The 18,289-nt window shown below is 47.5% G+C and overlaps 1 protein-coding gene across 1 annotated transcript in view; it reads right to left on the reverse strand.

Moving 5' to 3' along the window:
* Nucleotides 1-15,267, reverse strand: part of PTCHD1 (patched domain containing 1) — a 52,408-nt gene extending 37,141 nt beyond the window's left edge. The window contains exon 1 of the mRNA XM_027096708.1: nt 14,872-15,267. Within this exon, the coding sequence (XP_026952509.1) occupies nt 14,872-15,222 (351 nt within the window). The 5' untranslated portion in view covers nt 15,223-15,267. The remainder of the gene's footprint in view (nt 1-14,871) is intronic.
* Nucleotides 15,268-18,289: the final 3,022 nt, after the last annotated feature.

Below are 18,289 nucleotides of genomic sequence, written 5' to 3' on the forward strand. Positions count from 1 at the left end.
GGATAGAGTTAAATAGATTTCTTTACAGAGGAGCTTTTAAAAGCCTTTGATATGCTAATGTGCATTCAATATGGGGCTACTACATGCATCGTTTCCCAAAGTTATTTGGTCACAGAAGCCAATTTTCTTTGCCGCATCACAGGAAATTTTTACTAAAGCACATTTTGGAAAATAGTGGTCTAATTTAGCCCCCATCTTTTCTCTTTCTGCAGCTTTTCTTCTCAAAGCCTCTTGCTTACAAACTTAAATAAGTCTCCTGGGTGGAGGAGGGGATCTCCCCTTCTCCAATATCTTGCCTCTCCAACTTAACCTCTATACTTCTATAAGAACTGTTGTTATAAAATTTGGGTCATGACTCTCCCCAGAGTATTAGACATCCTGCCCCTTACTTCTGTCCATGTCATCCAAATCCTTACTGATTTTCTGCCTGCTTGCTCTATCAATTACTAACAGAGGAATGTTGAAGTCTCTATAGCTATAATAGTGGGTTTGTCTATTTCTCCTTTCAGTTCTATCAGTTCTTGCCTCATGTATTTTAATACTCTGTTTGTTAGGTGTATACATGTTTAGGATTGTTATGTCTTCTTGGAGAATAATCCTTTTATCATTTTGTAATGTCCCTCTTTATTCCTGATAATTTTCCTTGTTCTGAAGTCAGCCATATCTTAAATTAATAATAGCTTTCTTTTGCTTAGTGTTAGCATGGTACATCTTTCTCTATCCCTTCATTTTTAACCTATCTGAGTCTTTATATTTAAAGTGGGTTCCTTGTAGGCAACACAGAGTTGGGTCTTGTTTTCTCTCGATCCACTCTGATAGTCACTGCCTTTTAATTGGAATATACCATTATACCATTCATGTTTTAAGTAACTATTGATATGGTTGGATTAATATCTACCATAGTTGTAAGTATTCTCTATTTGTTGCATTTGTTCTTTTTCTAAAAAAATTTTAGTGGTTGCCCTAGCACCTACAATATATATCAATACCTAATCTAAGTTCACCTTCAGATAATACTGTAATGCTTCATATGTAGTACAGTTGTAACACAGTAGTTCCAGTTCCTCCCTCCTGTCCCTAGTGACATGGCTGACATTCATTCTACTTATCCATATGTTATAGTCAATCAATATATTGTTACTATTATTGCTTTAAAGTTATCTTTTGATCAATTAAGAATAAAAGCTAAAAAGATTTTACTTTACCTTCATTTATTCCTTCTCTAACACTGTTCTTTATATAGATCGGAGTTTTTGATCTATGTAATTTTCCTTCTGCTGAAGAGAATTTCTTGCAGAACAGGTCTGCAGGCAATGAATTCCGTCAGTTTTTTTTTTTTTTTTGGTCTGAGAAAGTTTTTGTATCTCCTTCACTTTGAAGCATAATTTTGTGGAATTATAGAATTTCAGGTTGCTGAGTTTTTTTCCTTTCAACTCATTAAACATTTCATTCCACTATTCCTGCTTGTGTGGTTTTTGATAAGAAGTCTAATGTAGTTCTTATCTTTGTTTCTATATGTAAGGTGTTCCCCCACCCCAATCCCCTGTCTTCTTTCAAGATTTCCTCTGTCTTTGGTTTTCTGTAGTTTGAATATGATATGCCTAAGTGTGCTTTTATGGATACTCGTCCTCTTTGGTGTTCTCTGAGATACCTGGATCTGTAGTTTGGTGTCTATCATTAATTTTAGAAAATTCTTGGCCATTATTATTTCAAACATTTCTTCTGTTGCATTCTCTCTTCTCCTGACATTTTAATTACGTGTATGTTATTTTGATATTGTCCCACAATTCGTGGATGTTCTGGGGTGTTTTCACTCTTTTGTCTCTTTGTGTTTCAATATGTGAAGTTTCTTTCATCTGGTATTTAATCTCACTGATTCTTTCCTGGGTTGTGTTGAGTGTACTGATGATGGTCCATCAAAACCATTCTTCATTTCTGCTACAAGTTTTGATTTCTAGCATTTCCTTTTGATTTATCTGGAGAGTTTCCATCTCTCTGCTAACATTATCTATCTGTTCTTGATGTTGCCTACACTTCTTCCATTAAAGTCAACAACATATTAATCATAGTTACTTTAGATTTCTTGTGTGATAATGCTGACATCTGTGTCATATCTGAGTATGGTTCTCATGCTTCTTTTGTCTCTTCAGACTATATATTTTTTCTTTTTTGCATGCCTTGTAATTTTTTCCCCAAAGCTGGACATGTTGTATCAGTTAGTAGGAACTGAGGTAAATAGAATTTTATAGTAAGGACTTATGTTAATCTAGGACTTTGGATGTATTTAATGTTTGTTGTGGCTATAGGTACCAGAAGCTTCAAATTTCTCTATTGTCATTCTTTTTGTCTCTCCGCTTAACTTTGTCTTTCCTAAGTACTCCTCCTCAGAGAGAGTCTGTGTCTTACAGCTCTTCAGCTATAATCCACTATTATTATATTGGAGCCCTGTTGGTGTGGTGGTAAGGTGATGGGAGGGTAAATGGTATATAATCTTTTTTTTTTTTTTTTTTTTTTTGGTATATAATCTTTTGAAGAAATCTCAGTCTTTAAGTGGGCCTGTGCCTTGGGGCTATGACCTTCACAGATATTTCTCCAGTGGTATAGTTTTCTTCCCCTGCCTCCTACTCCCTTTCCTGGCTGCTGCACTCCTAATCTGTTTCCTTGAAGCCCTGACACCTGTGGACTCTGCATCCCCAACTTACGTGAGACAAAAGCTAAAGGGGGCTCCAGTGGGAAGGAGGAACCTAGGATAAAGTTTCAGAATTGTGCTCTGGCAAAAGTCTTTTTCCCTGGAGAGTAGCCCTTCCTTATGGAGAAGACTAGGTGAATTTCAGGAGGATTACTTTTCTTCCACTCCCTGCCAGCAGTACGTCAAGATTACCATTTAAGTGTTTCTACCAGAGACACGCGCTCCAGGTCAGCAGATTGTTTCCATGCAGTACGTCAAGATTACCATTTAAGTGTTTTTCTACCAGAGACACGTGCTCCAGGTCAGCAGATTGTTTCCATGCAGTACGTCAAGATTACCATTTAAGTGTTTATACCAGAGACACGCGCTCCAGGTCAGCAGATTGTTTCCATGCCTTTATGGATTTGCGGATAGCACTTTGCCCTGTGACCTCAGTTCTCTGATGTGCTCGAGAAAAATCATTGATTTTCAGTTCTTCTAGGTTTTTCCTGTTGTAAGGATGGGGATGACAACTTCCAAGCTCTTTACATGTCGAAGCTGAAACCGAAAGCTCCTCCTTACTCTGTTACTGATTGAAATACTACTTCAAGGCCATCTGGCACCAGGGGCCACGCCTTGCTCATCTATTTCTGTATTTCTTGGGGGCAATGTGGTGGAGTTAATTTTTTACTGATGCTTTAGAAGCCAGATGTGTGTTTCCATCTTGATTCCTCTGCTTATTAGTTAAGCTGTATGATGCATCAGTGATTTCTTTGTGAAAAGCAGTGTCGTCGGATAGAACTTTTCTCATGATGAAAATGTTATCTGTCCTGTCCATTACAGGAACATGTGGGCTACCGAGCACCTGAAAAGTGGCTAGTGCAAGTGAGGAAATGAATTTCTTATTTTAATTAATTTAAATTTAAATCAGATAGCCACATGTGGCTAGTGGCTTTTGAATTGGACAGTGTAGGTCTAAGGCTTTAGAAGTGTAGACGATGGGTGATCAGATATGCTATTTTAAAATTCTCCTTGAGTAATTCAAAGTAAAAATATAGACTGATGTAATATTACATCATCTGCGAGCACGAGGCCATGTCAACAAAGCTTCTGGTTAGTAAAAGGTAGTCACAGACTGTACAGATACTTTTTATAAAAGGAGACGGTGATTTGGAATGTGTCAACTGAGTGACTAAGGTGGTTAGTCTTCTCCCCTGGGAATCCCCAGGAGGTTGTTCTCTTGCCCCAGACAAACACGTGTGCGTTCAGTGCAGACATTGGGAGGTTTGTGTGGCTTTAGGCGTGCTGCACTTTACAAAGTTTGTTTACACACGTTATATCTCCTTTTGTCTTCCAACACCATGATGATGATATTGCTGATCGCATTTTATGGGTGAGGAAATGAAGACCCCAGAGAGGATAAATGACTTTTATCACAGACACTTTGATGGTTCACAGCCTCAAACACAGAACTTTGGGGCTCTGAAACAATGCTAATTCCACTATGCCAAAATCAGTACTTACTGAACTTCACTCCAGTTCTACTTTACCTCTCTCTAACAGAACTGACATTGGTCAGTAGTTGAAACTGAACATTAGCTACCAGGGTCCCCCCCATGGACACTTCACCTCTGGCAACCAGAGCTGGGTCCTTGTCTCAGAAACACAACATGTCGCTCCTATTTGTACCTGCTGTGCCTTCTGGTCTGATGTAAATTATGTTTCTGCAAAGGCAAATGGCAGGTGACCCTGTGTGGGAAGTCTTTGGAAGGAAGGAAGCTTTGGTAATCACATTGATGGTAGTAACAACATCCACACTGCATGTGTGTGGAGTGGGGGGTTATCTCTCTCCCCCCCCATCTCTGAGCGTCCTTTCTTCTACTCAGCCCCCTTCTCCTAAACTCCAGCTCCTGGAGACAGGCAGCAGGGGCAGGGCCCTCTGTCCAATATGCTTGCCTTAAACCGCAAACTTAAAGGTTCAGGCTTATGTAGTCTCCTTTGAATGACAGCATCATTCAAAATTAACGGCTGAACAAATAACTTTTTCACCCTGCTGTATCTGTTGTCCAGGTTTCTACAGAGAGAGAGAAACTGCACTTTTAGAATTAGTCCTGGCAGCTAATTACTAGGATGCTTTATAGCAGTGGTTCTCAAAGTTTGGTCCCTAGACCAGCAGGAACAGCAGCACCTTGGGAACCTGTTTGAAATGCGGATTCTCAGGCCCCACCCCAGACCTACAGAATTGGAAATTCTGGGGGTGAGATCTGAAATCTGTGTTCAGACAGGCCCTCCAGGGGATACCTACTCAAGGTGGAGAACCACTGCTTTAGAGTATGGAGGCAGTTAAATGGCATTAATTAGTCAGGATATATTATGCAAAGGTTCTTCGGGTCCACCAATCCACTGATCTAGTCAGTGTGGTTCTCAGACCAGCAGCAGCAGCAGTAGCCCTGGGAGCTTGTTAGAAATGCGGAAGCTCAGGCCTGCTGTCTCAGACCTATTGAATCAGAATATGAACATTAATAAAATTCCCAGGGAATTCCAAAACATATTCAGATTTGAGAAAAATTGCTAATCTTCACTTAAACTGAGGTTAGTTTTGTTTGAAGAGTTTAGGCATAGAGAACCAGGAAGGTAGAGAAATTTTCTTCGATCCTAAATAATTGTAGGTTTCTTTTATAACCCTATGAAAAGAAATTTTAGACAAGGGAAGGTGAAGAAATGCACTGACCTAAATGACTAAAACCCCCAGTCAGCAAAATTTTACATTTCACAGTTTCAAGGGGCCTTACTATCACTTGGCCTGGTTCTCCTGATCTCTGGCAATTCTGACACACTCTTCCCTTTGAAGGGCTTGTGGGGAAGATTTCCCAGGGAAACACTGTAGTCATATAAATTAAGTGACAGAGGAGAGTTATCAACTCGCTCACCTAAATTGCTGGAGAATCCCTTTCTGGCATGCTGGGCTGTGAGAGAACCTTGAAACTGGAGCCCACAGACTCCCAGAGTTTTCATTCCAGAGATACTTCTGTACAAGAAGTGAATGCTTCCTTTGTGTGCAAAGCCCTGTCAAGCAGGAAGATGAGGTTCTGAGCCTTGCTACTCAAAGTGTGCTCCACTGACCAGCAACATCACCATCATCTGAGAGCTTGTTAGTAATTCAGAATTGCAGGTCCCACCCCAGGCTGAATCAGAATCTGTATTTTCCCGAGATGCCCAGGTGATGTGTGGGCAATAAAGAGTCTAAGAGCAGTCAGTTTACTCAGTATGACCACTTGCCTACATGCTATACCAAAACCAGAATAAAAACGAGACAACAGTGCAAAACTCAAAAAATTAAGGTACTGAGTATTACGAAGATTTTCTTTTTGAGCACTTATGCTAGTCGTATAGCAGAGATACGGTTTTTACTGAGACAATTGGAAGGAATTGACAAAGCCATGGTATTTGACAAATTCGTGGAGCCCATGGAAGAATGAGCAAAGGAATCTCCCCTTTAATGCTGAGAAATGAACAGTTCTAGTGTTTCTGTTAAACTCACCAGAGATACACTGATTTTGTACCAGCATCGTTTTTTAAGTTCGCCTCTTAGAACAAGTCTTTGTTACCCTGGGCTCCCTCTTGAGAAATTCGAAGCTGAATGACATCAGAATGGTGATCTCTTGAACACTGATGCTACAACTGGGAAAACCACTCGTCCTTGATTGAAAAAAAATGTGTTTCATGTTTACATTTGAGTATGGGTTAGGCCAATGTTTTGAGACTTTACTTCATGTACATAAGGACACGTGTAGTGGAGAGCGGACTTTGACGGTACTTGCTGGGAACTGCAGAGTGCTCTGCCCTCCCAAATGGGAATGGACCACTGGAGATTGAGGTCAGTTTACACCTTTCCAAACTACTTGAACCAAAAGAGGTGGTCAGGCGTTTGGTTTTGGTTTTTCTTTATGTGAGTTTCTCCCCATATAAAGTAAGTACCAACAGATCCTAAGGCAGAATGGATGCTTATTGCTTATCATCAAGTTTGAAACCAAAATTTATCAAGGATGAGAAGTGAAGACACATCTAAAGAAATCACATGGTCTTGCTGCCTGGCAAAATTATATTCAAGCAAAATAAATGAATAGGGAAGGCAGAGCGTGTTTTCCATCCTACAGGCCATCAACCAGCAACAATTTATTAAGCACCTGCTGTACATTCCACATTATACTAGTTTCTAGGAGAGATGTGGGAGTATAAGACATTGGTCTTGCCCTTGAAGAGCTTTATGATCTTAAGAGAAAGCATCACATGACAATACAGCAAATTATAGAACAGTATCTAGTTAAGCATTAAAGAATGTGGGTACAACTGCAAGCCAGATAGATTTAAGGGAGGGAGGGAGCCATGAATTTGGGAAGGCCTCACAAAGTAGGACACATGTGAGTCTGACCTCATAGTAAGCAGCGAGTGCATTTCTAGTGGGGGAGAGCAACACAGGTAGATGTGTGAAGATGGGGGCTGTGAAAGGGGGGCCTGCAGACTCCTCTTGTATTCCTGAAGGGAAGAGGGGCTGGACACAGGCCACTCAAATGTGAGGGCTTGATATGAAACCACAAATCCGGGTGGCGTCCAGGTCCAGCTTGGAGCCATCTTTAGCACCATCCAGTGGCCAAAATGAAAATGGCAGTTACTTATCAAATTCAAGAATAACTGAACAGCTGTGCTGGGTCATTCTTGCCTGCGTCATGGCCATCTTGTTGAGTGAAGGGATGAACATCCCTTAGCAATGTGGGCCCTAAACTCCTAGAGGTGTGTCTCTAGATGGGTGTAAGACCCTTAGTGCAGATGCTCTTAGGGTTCCACCTGTATTCTCTCCACTCACACTCACCTCTACATGTCAAGGCCGCTCACCGTGAGCACCTGCAGCTCTTTGCCTGTGGCTTTTATAAAACAACAACAAAAAACAATTCTGGGGCTTCCCTGGTGGCGCAGTAGTTGAGAGTCCGCCTGCCGATGCAGGGGACACGGGTTCGTGCCCCGGTCCGGGAGGATCCCACATGCCGCGGAGCGGCTGGGCCCGTGAGCCATGGCCGCTGAGCCTGCGCGTCCGGAGCCTGTGCTCCGCAACGGGAGAGGCCACAACAGTGAGAGGCCCGCGTACCGGAAAACAACAACAACAACAACAAAACAACAAAAACAATTCTGATTATGGGAACACATACAGCATCTGGAATTGCTAGAGATTTATTTACTGTGCCGGGCTGCAGCCGGATCAACTAATGATGGCTGGAGACTTGGAAGAAGATTATTCAGGTCCTTCACCCACAGTTGGGATAACTTGGATGGAGGTTATCCAGTGTCTCCCAGAGTTCCCCAGTGAGACTGAGCCCTGGGTGCCCACAGTGGACACTGGCTTGAGAACACTGCCTTGGCTGGCTTTCTGCTACTCCCTATTTCCTGTCCTCACTTCCTTACCGATGTTTTTGGATATCACGCCCCAAGGTAACTGCCTGCACTCAAATCCTCATCTCGACTGGACTTGAAGCCCAAAAGTTAAACCTAAAGTAGAAGACCTAACAAAGGGGGTCTTTCAAAACACCGGAAACAATATTCTCAAGAGGATTTCCTGGAGAGCAAGAAGATAAATATAACTTCCCTGTCCCCTCACTGCCTTCTTTTGTTCAAAATATGACTTCGGAAGTTGAAGGCGCGACATCTTATTCAGAGCTTCCCACATGAAATAACAACTGGTGTTGATTTTCCTTTTTGTTCTTGTCTTTTAAAGGTTAGAGATTACTCACCTCCCCTGCTGGTCATTAAATCAGTCTGGCAGAATACCTCGGAAGTTCTGTGGCCTTCCGGGCATGTGGCAGCAGCACAGGCAGTGCGGCAGACAGGCCTGCTTGCTGTGATGTGCTACCAAGCAGGTGACTTCAAAGGTCTGCTTCAGGTCTATCTCAGGTATCACTTGGGGCTCATACTGAGCCCCAAAGTCAGGTACCAGATGGCATATACCACAAAGTCAGAGCTGATCAGATCCCCTAGCTCCTGCGCCAAGGGATGCTGCAACCTCTCGGGTAGAAAACAGATAACTTCTTTTAGCTTACTTCTCCTTCTCTTAGTTATCACAAGAAGTCACCGGTTAAATGCTCAGCTGTTGGATGAGGTTCGTAAGTCTGGTGAATCCTGAGAGGTTCAGTCTTTGTGTTCGTTAAAAAAAAAAAAAAAAAAAATCATCCTTCTCTAACTCTAATACGGCATCTGTCAAGATACTCTGAGTCATTAAAAAGGTGGGCTTCCTCTCACACTACAGCTTTATATTTAAATTTCAGTTTAAATTAGCAGTTTACCCAAAGTTTGTTCCAAATGCTTATCTACATGGGCAAGTCAAAGATTGCTCCCCAAATCTAAATGAGACAAACAGCGTGGGTATTGGAGGATACTAGTCACACAAATGACATGTGCTTAGAAGTCAGACAAACCTAGAATGATATTGAACTTGGATTATTCGGATGCACCTCCCATGAAATGCAAGGAGAATGAAACGAGATCTCACCCTCTCCTCACTTTGCTCCTAGTGTAAAAATAAAGTGCAAAAGGCAACTGGCTGGTCCAGCAGATGCACGAATGCTGCCCTTTCAGGCCTGGCCTCAATCTTTTCTAAGAGTACATGCCACCTGGATAACTCATCGAAGTGACGGGACTGCCCAAGGCATCATAGCACCTGTCACCAGACAAAGCACCCTGAGATGCGAAGAGCACATTCCGGTGTCTGCGGAGATGACCTTTAAGGTGCCTTCCAAACCCAAGGGTCTTTGATCCCCTGTCCTTTGGATGCAAGCTCTTCGTTTGTCATTTTATGTTCAGAAAGGCAAAGCAGCTGGACTAGGCAACAGAGCACGGCCTCCTGTCTCCTCGGCAGGTCACTGTTCACAGTGGGGTCTTACATACTGTCAGGAGAAGTCTGGCCTGGTGGGTGGCTGCTACAGACTGAGGGTCAGGCCTGCCAGCAGTGGGCGCTCTGACAAGTCCCAAGGCCAGCAGCAATTCAGCAGCTTTATCATTCAAGCAGTTAGACCGTATTCAGTTTCCTGGGTTCCTCTACATTGGGATTTAGACCATAAAGGACAGAGCTCTAGGAGAGCAAGATAAGTGCATCTTGGGGAAGGTTACATTGGAAAATCTGGTCTTTGGCCAATTGCCCAAGTGAGCATCTCCTCACAGGTTGTAGTATTTGTCCCCAGGCAAACTTCTATAAGATTTTTGGATGTGAACTTCTCTTTGGCAATTTCTCATTTTACATAATCAATGCAGATGAAAAAATCCTAGCAGAACAAAAAGAAATACGCACATGAACCCTTTCAAGCAGTATTTGGGCCCAGATAATTCTTTGCTGGATGGGGCTCTCCTGCACACAGAGGATGTTTAAGAGCATCCATGACCTCCACCCACTAGATGCCAGTAGCAACTCACCCCTGGTTGTGATGAGCTAAAATGTCTCCAACCATTGCCGAATGTCCCCTGCAGGGCACAGTCGCCCCTGATTGAGAACCACTGCCTTAGAGATTACTTAACAGCACTAACTTCCTGAAATTGCTCCGGTAAGGGGGTTTTGGAATACAGTATAGGAACTTCTTTATGTAAAGGACCAAAGAGTAAATATTTTAGGCTTTGAGAGTCTTAGACCATCTCTGTCTCATATTCTTCCTTGTTTTTGTTTTGTTTTGTTACAATCTTTAAAAAATGTAAAAACTCCTACGCTCAAAAGTAGGCTGGAATTTGCTGATCCTTAGACTGTAGAGAAAGACGTAATGGCGATTCCTATAATGACTGAAAGTGCTGAGACGGTATTTGGAAAAATTGGGATCTTGATCCAACTATCAGGTCTTTGTGACCCGGAGCTAGCTGTTGTGCTGCCCTTCGTGGAAAGCTTGAATTAAATAATTCCAAGTTAAATTCTATCAATCTCATTCTGCAACTTAATTCTCCTTAATATAATTAAACATGAAAAGTGTAAATAAAGTAGAAACTGAATATTTGAACAAAATGAGATTCCCCAGTAAAAGGAAGAATGTCTGCATAGTGAGTATGTGTCCTTCCCTTGGTTTGGAATAAAACAGCCTATGAGGTCCCCCCGAAAAAGAGGACGTTATGCAAAGGAGACGCCCCTATGCAACTGCAAAACTGAAAAGTGTTTTGATATGACTACAGAGGTGATCTTGGAAAAAGAGAAAGGGAGAATGGTATCTTGGATAAAGAGAAGCCTTAGAATCTGCCTATAAAGTTGTACACATAAAAATGTCATTTTGAAAATACATTTCAGAGTAGTTTCTGTGGAATTTTCTTTGCCCGTCACGTAAATGTCTGAGCAAACTAGGGCACGTCCCTTGGACAGATATTTACTGAAGGCCTACTATGTGCCAGGGACTGTGTGCATTGGAGTTGAATTCACCTGGACCTGGCCAGTGAACAGCACTGAAACAGGAAATCGCTGCATTCAATCATCCAGAGGTTTTTTTCCGGTAAAATAGTCTATCTTTCTGTCTTTGTATATTGCTAATTACAAGTATCTTATGCTTTACTTTGGGCATGTAGAGTTTGTGTAAGTGGATTTCCATTGACATTAGGCAGCATCAGTCGAGAGAATGTCCTTATGATCCAACTGCCACTGTTAGAACAACGGTATACGGTGGGGATGAGACTTTGGTTGAATATACCTCATTTGGATACCAAAAATGTACATTTAAAATCATTCAAGTAGTTTATCATATGGGAGGCAGTAAATGATAGTGAAAAGAGCACTGGGCGGGGAGTCAAAACCCTGGGTCACAGTCCTGTCCTTGTCTTTTTTTCCATAGATAATTCGGTTAATTTCTAAGGCGCAGTTTTCTCATCGGTAAAATGGAATCACACCATTTCTCCTGCCTACCCTTAGGTGTTTGATGTATTTAAACATACTGTATGCTTATAACTTATAAGCTGTTATAAAGGTGATATCATTATTATAAGGAATGGGCTAAATTGGTTCTTTACACAGATGGAACAAATCAGGTATTGACTTGGTCACAGCCAGATCGGTTATCAACTAAGACCTGCTTACACTTCACTTTAGGTGATCAGGAAGAGACATATCCATAAAAGCTCGGGAGGCACTACTCTGAAATTTGCTCTGAGATGAACAGCATGGATTTTTGTTAAAATACAGTAATGAGTTAAATTTAATATTCTAGTGAAATGAAGACTTTTGAAGATCAACATGTATTTAAAGGGGTTCAGAAATTAATGGTTGATCCTTTGCCAGTACCATCAGGCCCCACCTACTTTCACCCAAAATTACATCTTTGCCCTGTAGGCTTCAGAGGAAACCATTGCTAGGGAGAGTCACCCGTCTCATAGTTTGTGGTCAGATTCTAACGCTGCAGAGGTCAGAGTATGGCAGTCATGTCGCTCGCATGAATTTGAGACAGCTCCTCCAAAGCAGATCAGCTGGGGCTGTCAAGGGTGGATTAGTTTTTTCTGTGATACTCTCAATTATGTTTTTGAAAAAAACAACCTGGATTTTCATTTTTTGTCATCATCCCTTCCCAGTCTATTTTTGATCAGAAAGTAGCTGGACTAATATTGCAAGAAGGATCGCCTTCATTGAGTGGGTACAACCCCAGAGCACCAGGAGTGAGTGACACAGCCTTGCAAGTTAACTTCCTTCACTTTTGTCGTGGGGCATGAGAAAGCCTCAAACCCTGGTTATGCTTTGTCCACTTTACTTCCAGTGCGCTGTTATAAAACAGGCAGGGGCTGGCTGGTGTTGTGTACAATGTTAACTGTCACTGCTACCCTTGATGCCAACAACGAAGTATCAGAATAACACCAGTAAGGGCAGAAACAGTGACTCTTTCACTCCTAACGTCTTGTGTAAAGGACAAATCTTTCATGTCTCTAATAGAAAAAAAGAGGAAAAAAGTAAGTGCTTGTTCCCACACTTTACAGTACCATGACTACCGAGGGTCCATTTTTCTGTCCCCCAGCTCCATACCTACCAAATATAGGCGTTGGATATAAGAAGAAAAAGATGGATATATAAAATTGAAGGCAGTTCCCTCAGTTTCATGAGTCTGGGTTTTCATAAGCTCTGTGAATTCATTTTCACCAGAGACCCATCAGCTAGAAGTGAGTTCTGACCACTATGCCACTTGGTTTTGATCTTCCCCAGAAACCTAGAACACGAAAAAACATCCCATTTCTTAAAACAATTCACTCACAAGACCACCGTCCTTTAAAGTTGCCCTTTAGATATGAAGGCAAAGCCAGCCTCCCTGGCTCTCCAGTCCCAACTTTCTCTTCTAATACGGTTTTCTGTCCTGAACAGATCAAAATCAAATAGGAGAGAAACAGTCCAGTTGAAAAGACATCTGATGTGCCTGTTGATGTCTCATTAACCTTGAGAGTGAACAGAACTGGTGACTGCCCGTCAGAGTGGCATGACGGTTAGCGGGGAAAAAAACCCCCCAAAAACCAGCCAGTGGAAACATCACCTCAAAAAACAAAAAAAGAGAAACATCATTTAGTAGATCATCTATCAAAAGACGGGGCAGCTTTCTAAATGTCAGGACTGGCTAAATTATAGTTTCCTTAAGCCTATGATGAAACTACTACATGTTTTCTTGGGAAAGCATTTGGAGCAGTATTTATCTGTGTGTCAAAATACGGTAACTAAAGTATCGGGGGAATAAAAACCCACTTCGATGTTGGAAGCATAATCATGAAAAAAGAAGACAACTCGGGATTAATGTTACTGAGGTTTTGTGGTGAGTATGTGTGATGATGTGTGTGCCATTAAAAATACCACGAGCCACCCAATGTGGGAAGGTCCTAATTCCACTGAGTCTCTAGTCAGATTCCCCTCATTACTAATTGCTGATTGATAACATGTCAACAAATACGGGGGGGAAAATTCGCTTATCTCTAGGGGGTTACCTGTAGAGTAAAAGAGAAGGAAAGAGTCCCCCAGGTTCACTGGCTGACTCCCGGTGGGATAAGTAGACTAGAAATCTAACCAGCCTCCAATCCTGGATCTGGACCAGAGACCCACACAAAACCAGCACCTTCCATCCCTCCGCCCCAGGGCTCCAGCTGGGACTGGCTCCTGTCTGCCCTCCCCAGAGGAGTACCTTAAGTAAACAAGACCCAGAATCCCCACCAGGGCTTGGATGGAACATTCTCACCTATTTCTGCTTTTCTCTCCCAAGGTCTCCACTTTTCCAACTCTAGTCCTCACTCCTCTGCTTTTCTTAGGAACTTCCTGAAAGTTATCACCATTAACCTCACTTTTTACATCAAATTCCCACCTCACGCTGACAGCACACCCTGTTTCTTTGAGTGTCACCCTGTAACCAGCTGCTCGGTTTCCTGTGCTCTTCTCAGGGCCACACAGCCTGGCTTCTGTCCTCACCCTTCTGGCTCTGCCCCTCACCCTCACGCCCAAATACACCCAAATGAAAGTGCATCAGTCGAATCCCTCATTTCCCAAAGAACTTTTTGCATTTCAAAGGAGAGGAGCTACTGTGAAAGATGAAACAACTGCGAATTACAAACGTTCTCTCTCACCCTATAAGTCAGAGATGGCTACCTCGCCCGGGGAAGAGGGCAGCAGGGCAGCCCCTGTCCTCTCTCCAGGACCACACTTCTTTCTGGTGGATGGGAGGCATTTTCTTTACCATCCCGTTCACAGCCCCTCCGAGCAGCCTTTTCCAAAACACTCCGGGGTCAGAGGAAGGGAGAAGAAATGAGGACAGGGGAGAGGGGTCTCTGAATCCCCCCAAGATGGTATTTTGTTTTCAAGTAGCAGGACTTTCTAGAATGTCTTCTCTAGTTCGGTTCCTTCTGGCCCAGTTACCCCAAAGCCTCCCCGCCCCCAAGACCACTGCAACCAAAACAAGCGCACCGACCACAGCACCGTAGCCGCCGCCGCCCCAACTGTTGCAGCGGCTGCCGGCGTGGCGGCGACGGCGGCCAGGGCAGGGCCGGGCCCGGACCCGGACGCTCCGCGCCCGGGAGGCTGGGAGGCTCCGGGCGGCCTTCGAGGGGCGCGCGGTGCAGCAGAGCCCCTGCGGCAGTCGCCTGGGATGGGAGAGGAGGCGCTCTCAGCCCGGACCCCCGCGCTCAGCCAGCCCAACCGCGGCAGCGGCGCCCGCAGAGGCTGCCCGTGCCCGCCCCCCTCTCACCTTTAAGATCAGGTCGGTGTGATGCTGGTCCAGCATGTTGGCTTTCTGGAAGGAGGTGACGATGACCCGGCCGTAGCGCCCAGGGGTCTGCAGGTCCGAGTAGAGCCGGTGCTTGGAGCGGTTGACCGGGAAGAGGCTGTTGACGAGGTTGCGCTCGATCTTGGCGAGGCTGTGCTGGGGCGCCAGCAGGTGCTCCACGCTCTCCTCGACCTGGTAGCGGCTGAAGCTGGCGCCGAGCAGGATGGAGATGAGCACCGGCGCCGAGGCGAAGAAGACAGGGTGACTGGCAATGAAGTGGCCGAGCCGGGAGAAACACGTCCTCAAGCCCCTGTGCAGAACCTGCCGCAGCATCCTAGAGCAGAGCGGGCGCGGGAGGAGGGCGAGGCGCACGCTCGGCGCGGGCTCGGGCGGCGGCGGCGGCGGCGGCGGCGGTGGTGGCGGCGCCCGCGGCGGCGGCGGCGGCGGCGGCGGCGGCGGAGGCGAGACCCGGTGCTCTCCCGGAGCCGCGGCACCACCATCGGGGAGTCCCGCGCCGCGCTTCGGGAGGGTCCCCTCGGGCCGGAGACACGCCCTCCTGCCCGCGGCCGCGCCGGCCCTGAGAGCCCCCCAGCTTGGCGGCCTCCGCGCCGCCCCCACCCCGCCCTACCCCGTGCGCCCTCCCCACCCCCCGCCGCCTCCCCGCCAGAGGGGCTCGGAGCGGCGGGGCAGCGTCCCGGCTCAGCGCCGGAGGTGCCCGGGGCAGCCCCCGCGGCGCGTCATGACCCCACTCACCCGACCCCCGAGGCCAACGACGGGGTGGCGCGGGGAGTGGCGGCGGCGCTATCGCGGGGAGCTTCTGCGCGCCAGCCTAGGAGCACGAGGACGGAGAATTCCAGGCTACACCCAGTCCCCTCCCCTCCCCGCACTCCCCTCCCCCGGCCCGGCCCGCCGCGCACGCCCTCCCCTCCCCTGTCCTCCTCCGGGGAGACCCAGAGATGAATAAAGAAATGGCCCCGATTTTCCAAACAAAAAGTAAAGAGTTTTCCCGGGGGGCGTCGGGCGGACCCGCTCAGAGCCGAATCCCCCCAGAGGCGGAAAGGAAGAGGCTGAAGACTGCGTGCGCCCAGGCTCTCTCGCCAGGCTCAGGTGGTGGCGCGCACTGGCTGGTGCGGAGAGGGGGTGGGGAGCGAAGACGCTCGAACGTGGAAATCACGCCTCCTCTCAAGTAAGAGCCATTTAAAATATCCCCAACATTGCAGCTTCCGCGGGACCACAGAGTCCGGTTGTGCGTCTGGGGCACGTCCACTCCAAAGGCGCCTCTGGAGAGTCTTCTCGCTCTCAATTAGGGGCACTCCAGAGTGGGTTGGACAGTTCTGCCGCGCGCCCCTCAACCTCCCCACACCGTCCCCCGGTAATAAAAGTGCTGATAATGATGGTCAGTCGGTGGAGCCGCCGGTCGCCAGGGCTCTGTTGCTCCCGGACTCCCGCCTCTCCGCACTGCCGCCGCCGCCGCCTCCTCCTCCTCCTCCTCCTCCTCTTCCTCCTCCTCCTCCTCCTCCTCCTCTCTCTGTCGTCACTGGCGGGTCTGGGGGACCTGGTGCGGCGGGGCTGGAGCGGGCGCCCCTGCGGGCATAGAGTGTTTGTGAACAGCTGGTTAGGGAGTCTGTAGCGTTACTCTCTTTCTCTCCTCCACCCCGCCCTCTCCTCCTCAAATGGGCGAGTGTAGGAGCGGGGGACACCTTATCTCAGACCTGGAGAGATGTGGTCTCCGAGAGTGCCGAGCCGCAGGGGGCGCGGGGGAACCCGGGGGGCGCCGACGGCTCGGCAAAGTTGGGCGTGTGCTTGTGCGCGCCAGCCGTGAGCTAGAAGGCAGCCACTGTGGCTCCCCTCGCACACCCCCTCCAGAGAATTCCCCGAGAAGGCGGGCGCCGGCTTCGGGCCCGGGATAGACCTGCGGCGGCGGCGGGAACGGCCACGCACAGGTACAATTTAGCGCGGTTCGTTACGCGCTCCAATCCCCGGGGTCCATCCGTTGCAACGCAGACCGAAGCGGGATCTCGGAGTCTGGGCCGCTGGGGCGCTCGGTCCGGCCAGGGGGGTGGGGACCGGGGCGCGGAGAGGGGTCCCCAGGCTTCGCGCTTTGAGCGCTCGGCCTTCCCATCCCACGCCTCCGGTCGCTCCTGCTTAGCTTTTTAGTGCCAAGGGTCAAGCGAGAGGCGGCGGTGACTGGAGGCGCGGTCCCTGGAGTGTGGCCCGCACTACTGAGCATGGGCATGCATATTAATCAAAGCTGAAGGAAGACGGGATAGGGAGAGGAAGAGAGGAGGAGGAGAGGGAGAGGGAGATGGATGGGAGACCGCGACTAAGGGGGGTATTTCCCTAACGTTCCCAGCCCAGATTCCCCAATGCCAAGCGGCCCTCCACTTCTCAAACTGAACTTGGGAACTTGCACGTCAGAAACAGGAAGTCGTGGGCCAGGAAATCCTCCTTTCTTGGTTCCTCTTCTCCCTTTCCCCACACCAGACCCTCCGTCCTATATTCCCTCAGCAACACCGCAACTGCTGCGCTGCCCACCCCGGGGGCGCACCCGCTCAGCTCTGCCTGCGCTCCCTAGGTCCTTCTGCCCAGCCGTACTCTCGTCCACTTTCTCAGCTCCACCTCGCTGTTCCCCACACCGCTCTCTGTTTCCAAAGGCTCCCTCTGGTTCACCAGCAGCTTCCAGCCGACAGCGCTCCCCCCCCCCCCCCCCTCAGAACTGCCGTTCCCGGGAGGGGCTCGAAATTCCCCTGCAACACTCCACTTGTGCCCTTCCCCCGTCATCTTAATTTCTGCTCGCAGAGACGCCGCTGCTCTGCAGCGCTTTGCTGATTCACGATGATCGCGGAGGGAAAAGCCTCATTGACTTGTGCCCCTGATAGCGGCGACTCGAGCGCGAGCGGCTGCGAGGGCACACGCTTTGGGAAACCACCCACCACTGCGCAGCCGAGGTGCTAAATGGCAGGGTGGATGCCTCGCCTGGCTCGGCCGGGGCACTCGGAAAGAAGGAAAGGGCCGGCGGAGGGAGGGGGGTACGGTGGCAGTGGGAATTACTGCGAGCACCGTTCTCTGCGGCCGAGCCGGCGGCAGCTGGTGGGTGGGCACCTCTCAGGAGGCCTAAAGTCGGTCTCTGCGCGGGGAGCAAACAAAGATGTTGCCTGTTGCTCTGGTGCCAGCGCAGCGCCAGAAGTAAGAGAAGGGAAACCAGCCGACAGGTCTGCTGGGGAGCCTTTAACATTTCGGCAAAGCTCTTTGCATTCTGAAGTCTTTGTCCCTCCAGATGGTTCCCTCCCGTCCCTAGAATTTTCGGCCTTTCACTATAAGCCTTCACGCGGGCTGAAGAGCTGGCATCCCCGCTCTCAGTGCCTGGGCTGAGTCCTAGAGCGGGACAAACGCAGCGGTG

This window comes from Aethalodelphis obliquidens, unplaced genomic scaffold (assembly GCF_003676395.1).
Source record: "Aethalodelphis obliquidens isolate GAN/ISIS:26980383/991018 unplaced genomic scaffold, ASM367639v1 scaffold107, whole genome shotgun sequence".
Classification (NCBI taxonomy): Eukaryota; Metazoa; Chordata; class Mammalia; order Artiodactyla; family Delphinidae; genus Aethalodelphis; species Aethalodelphis obliquidens.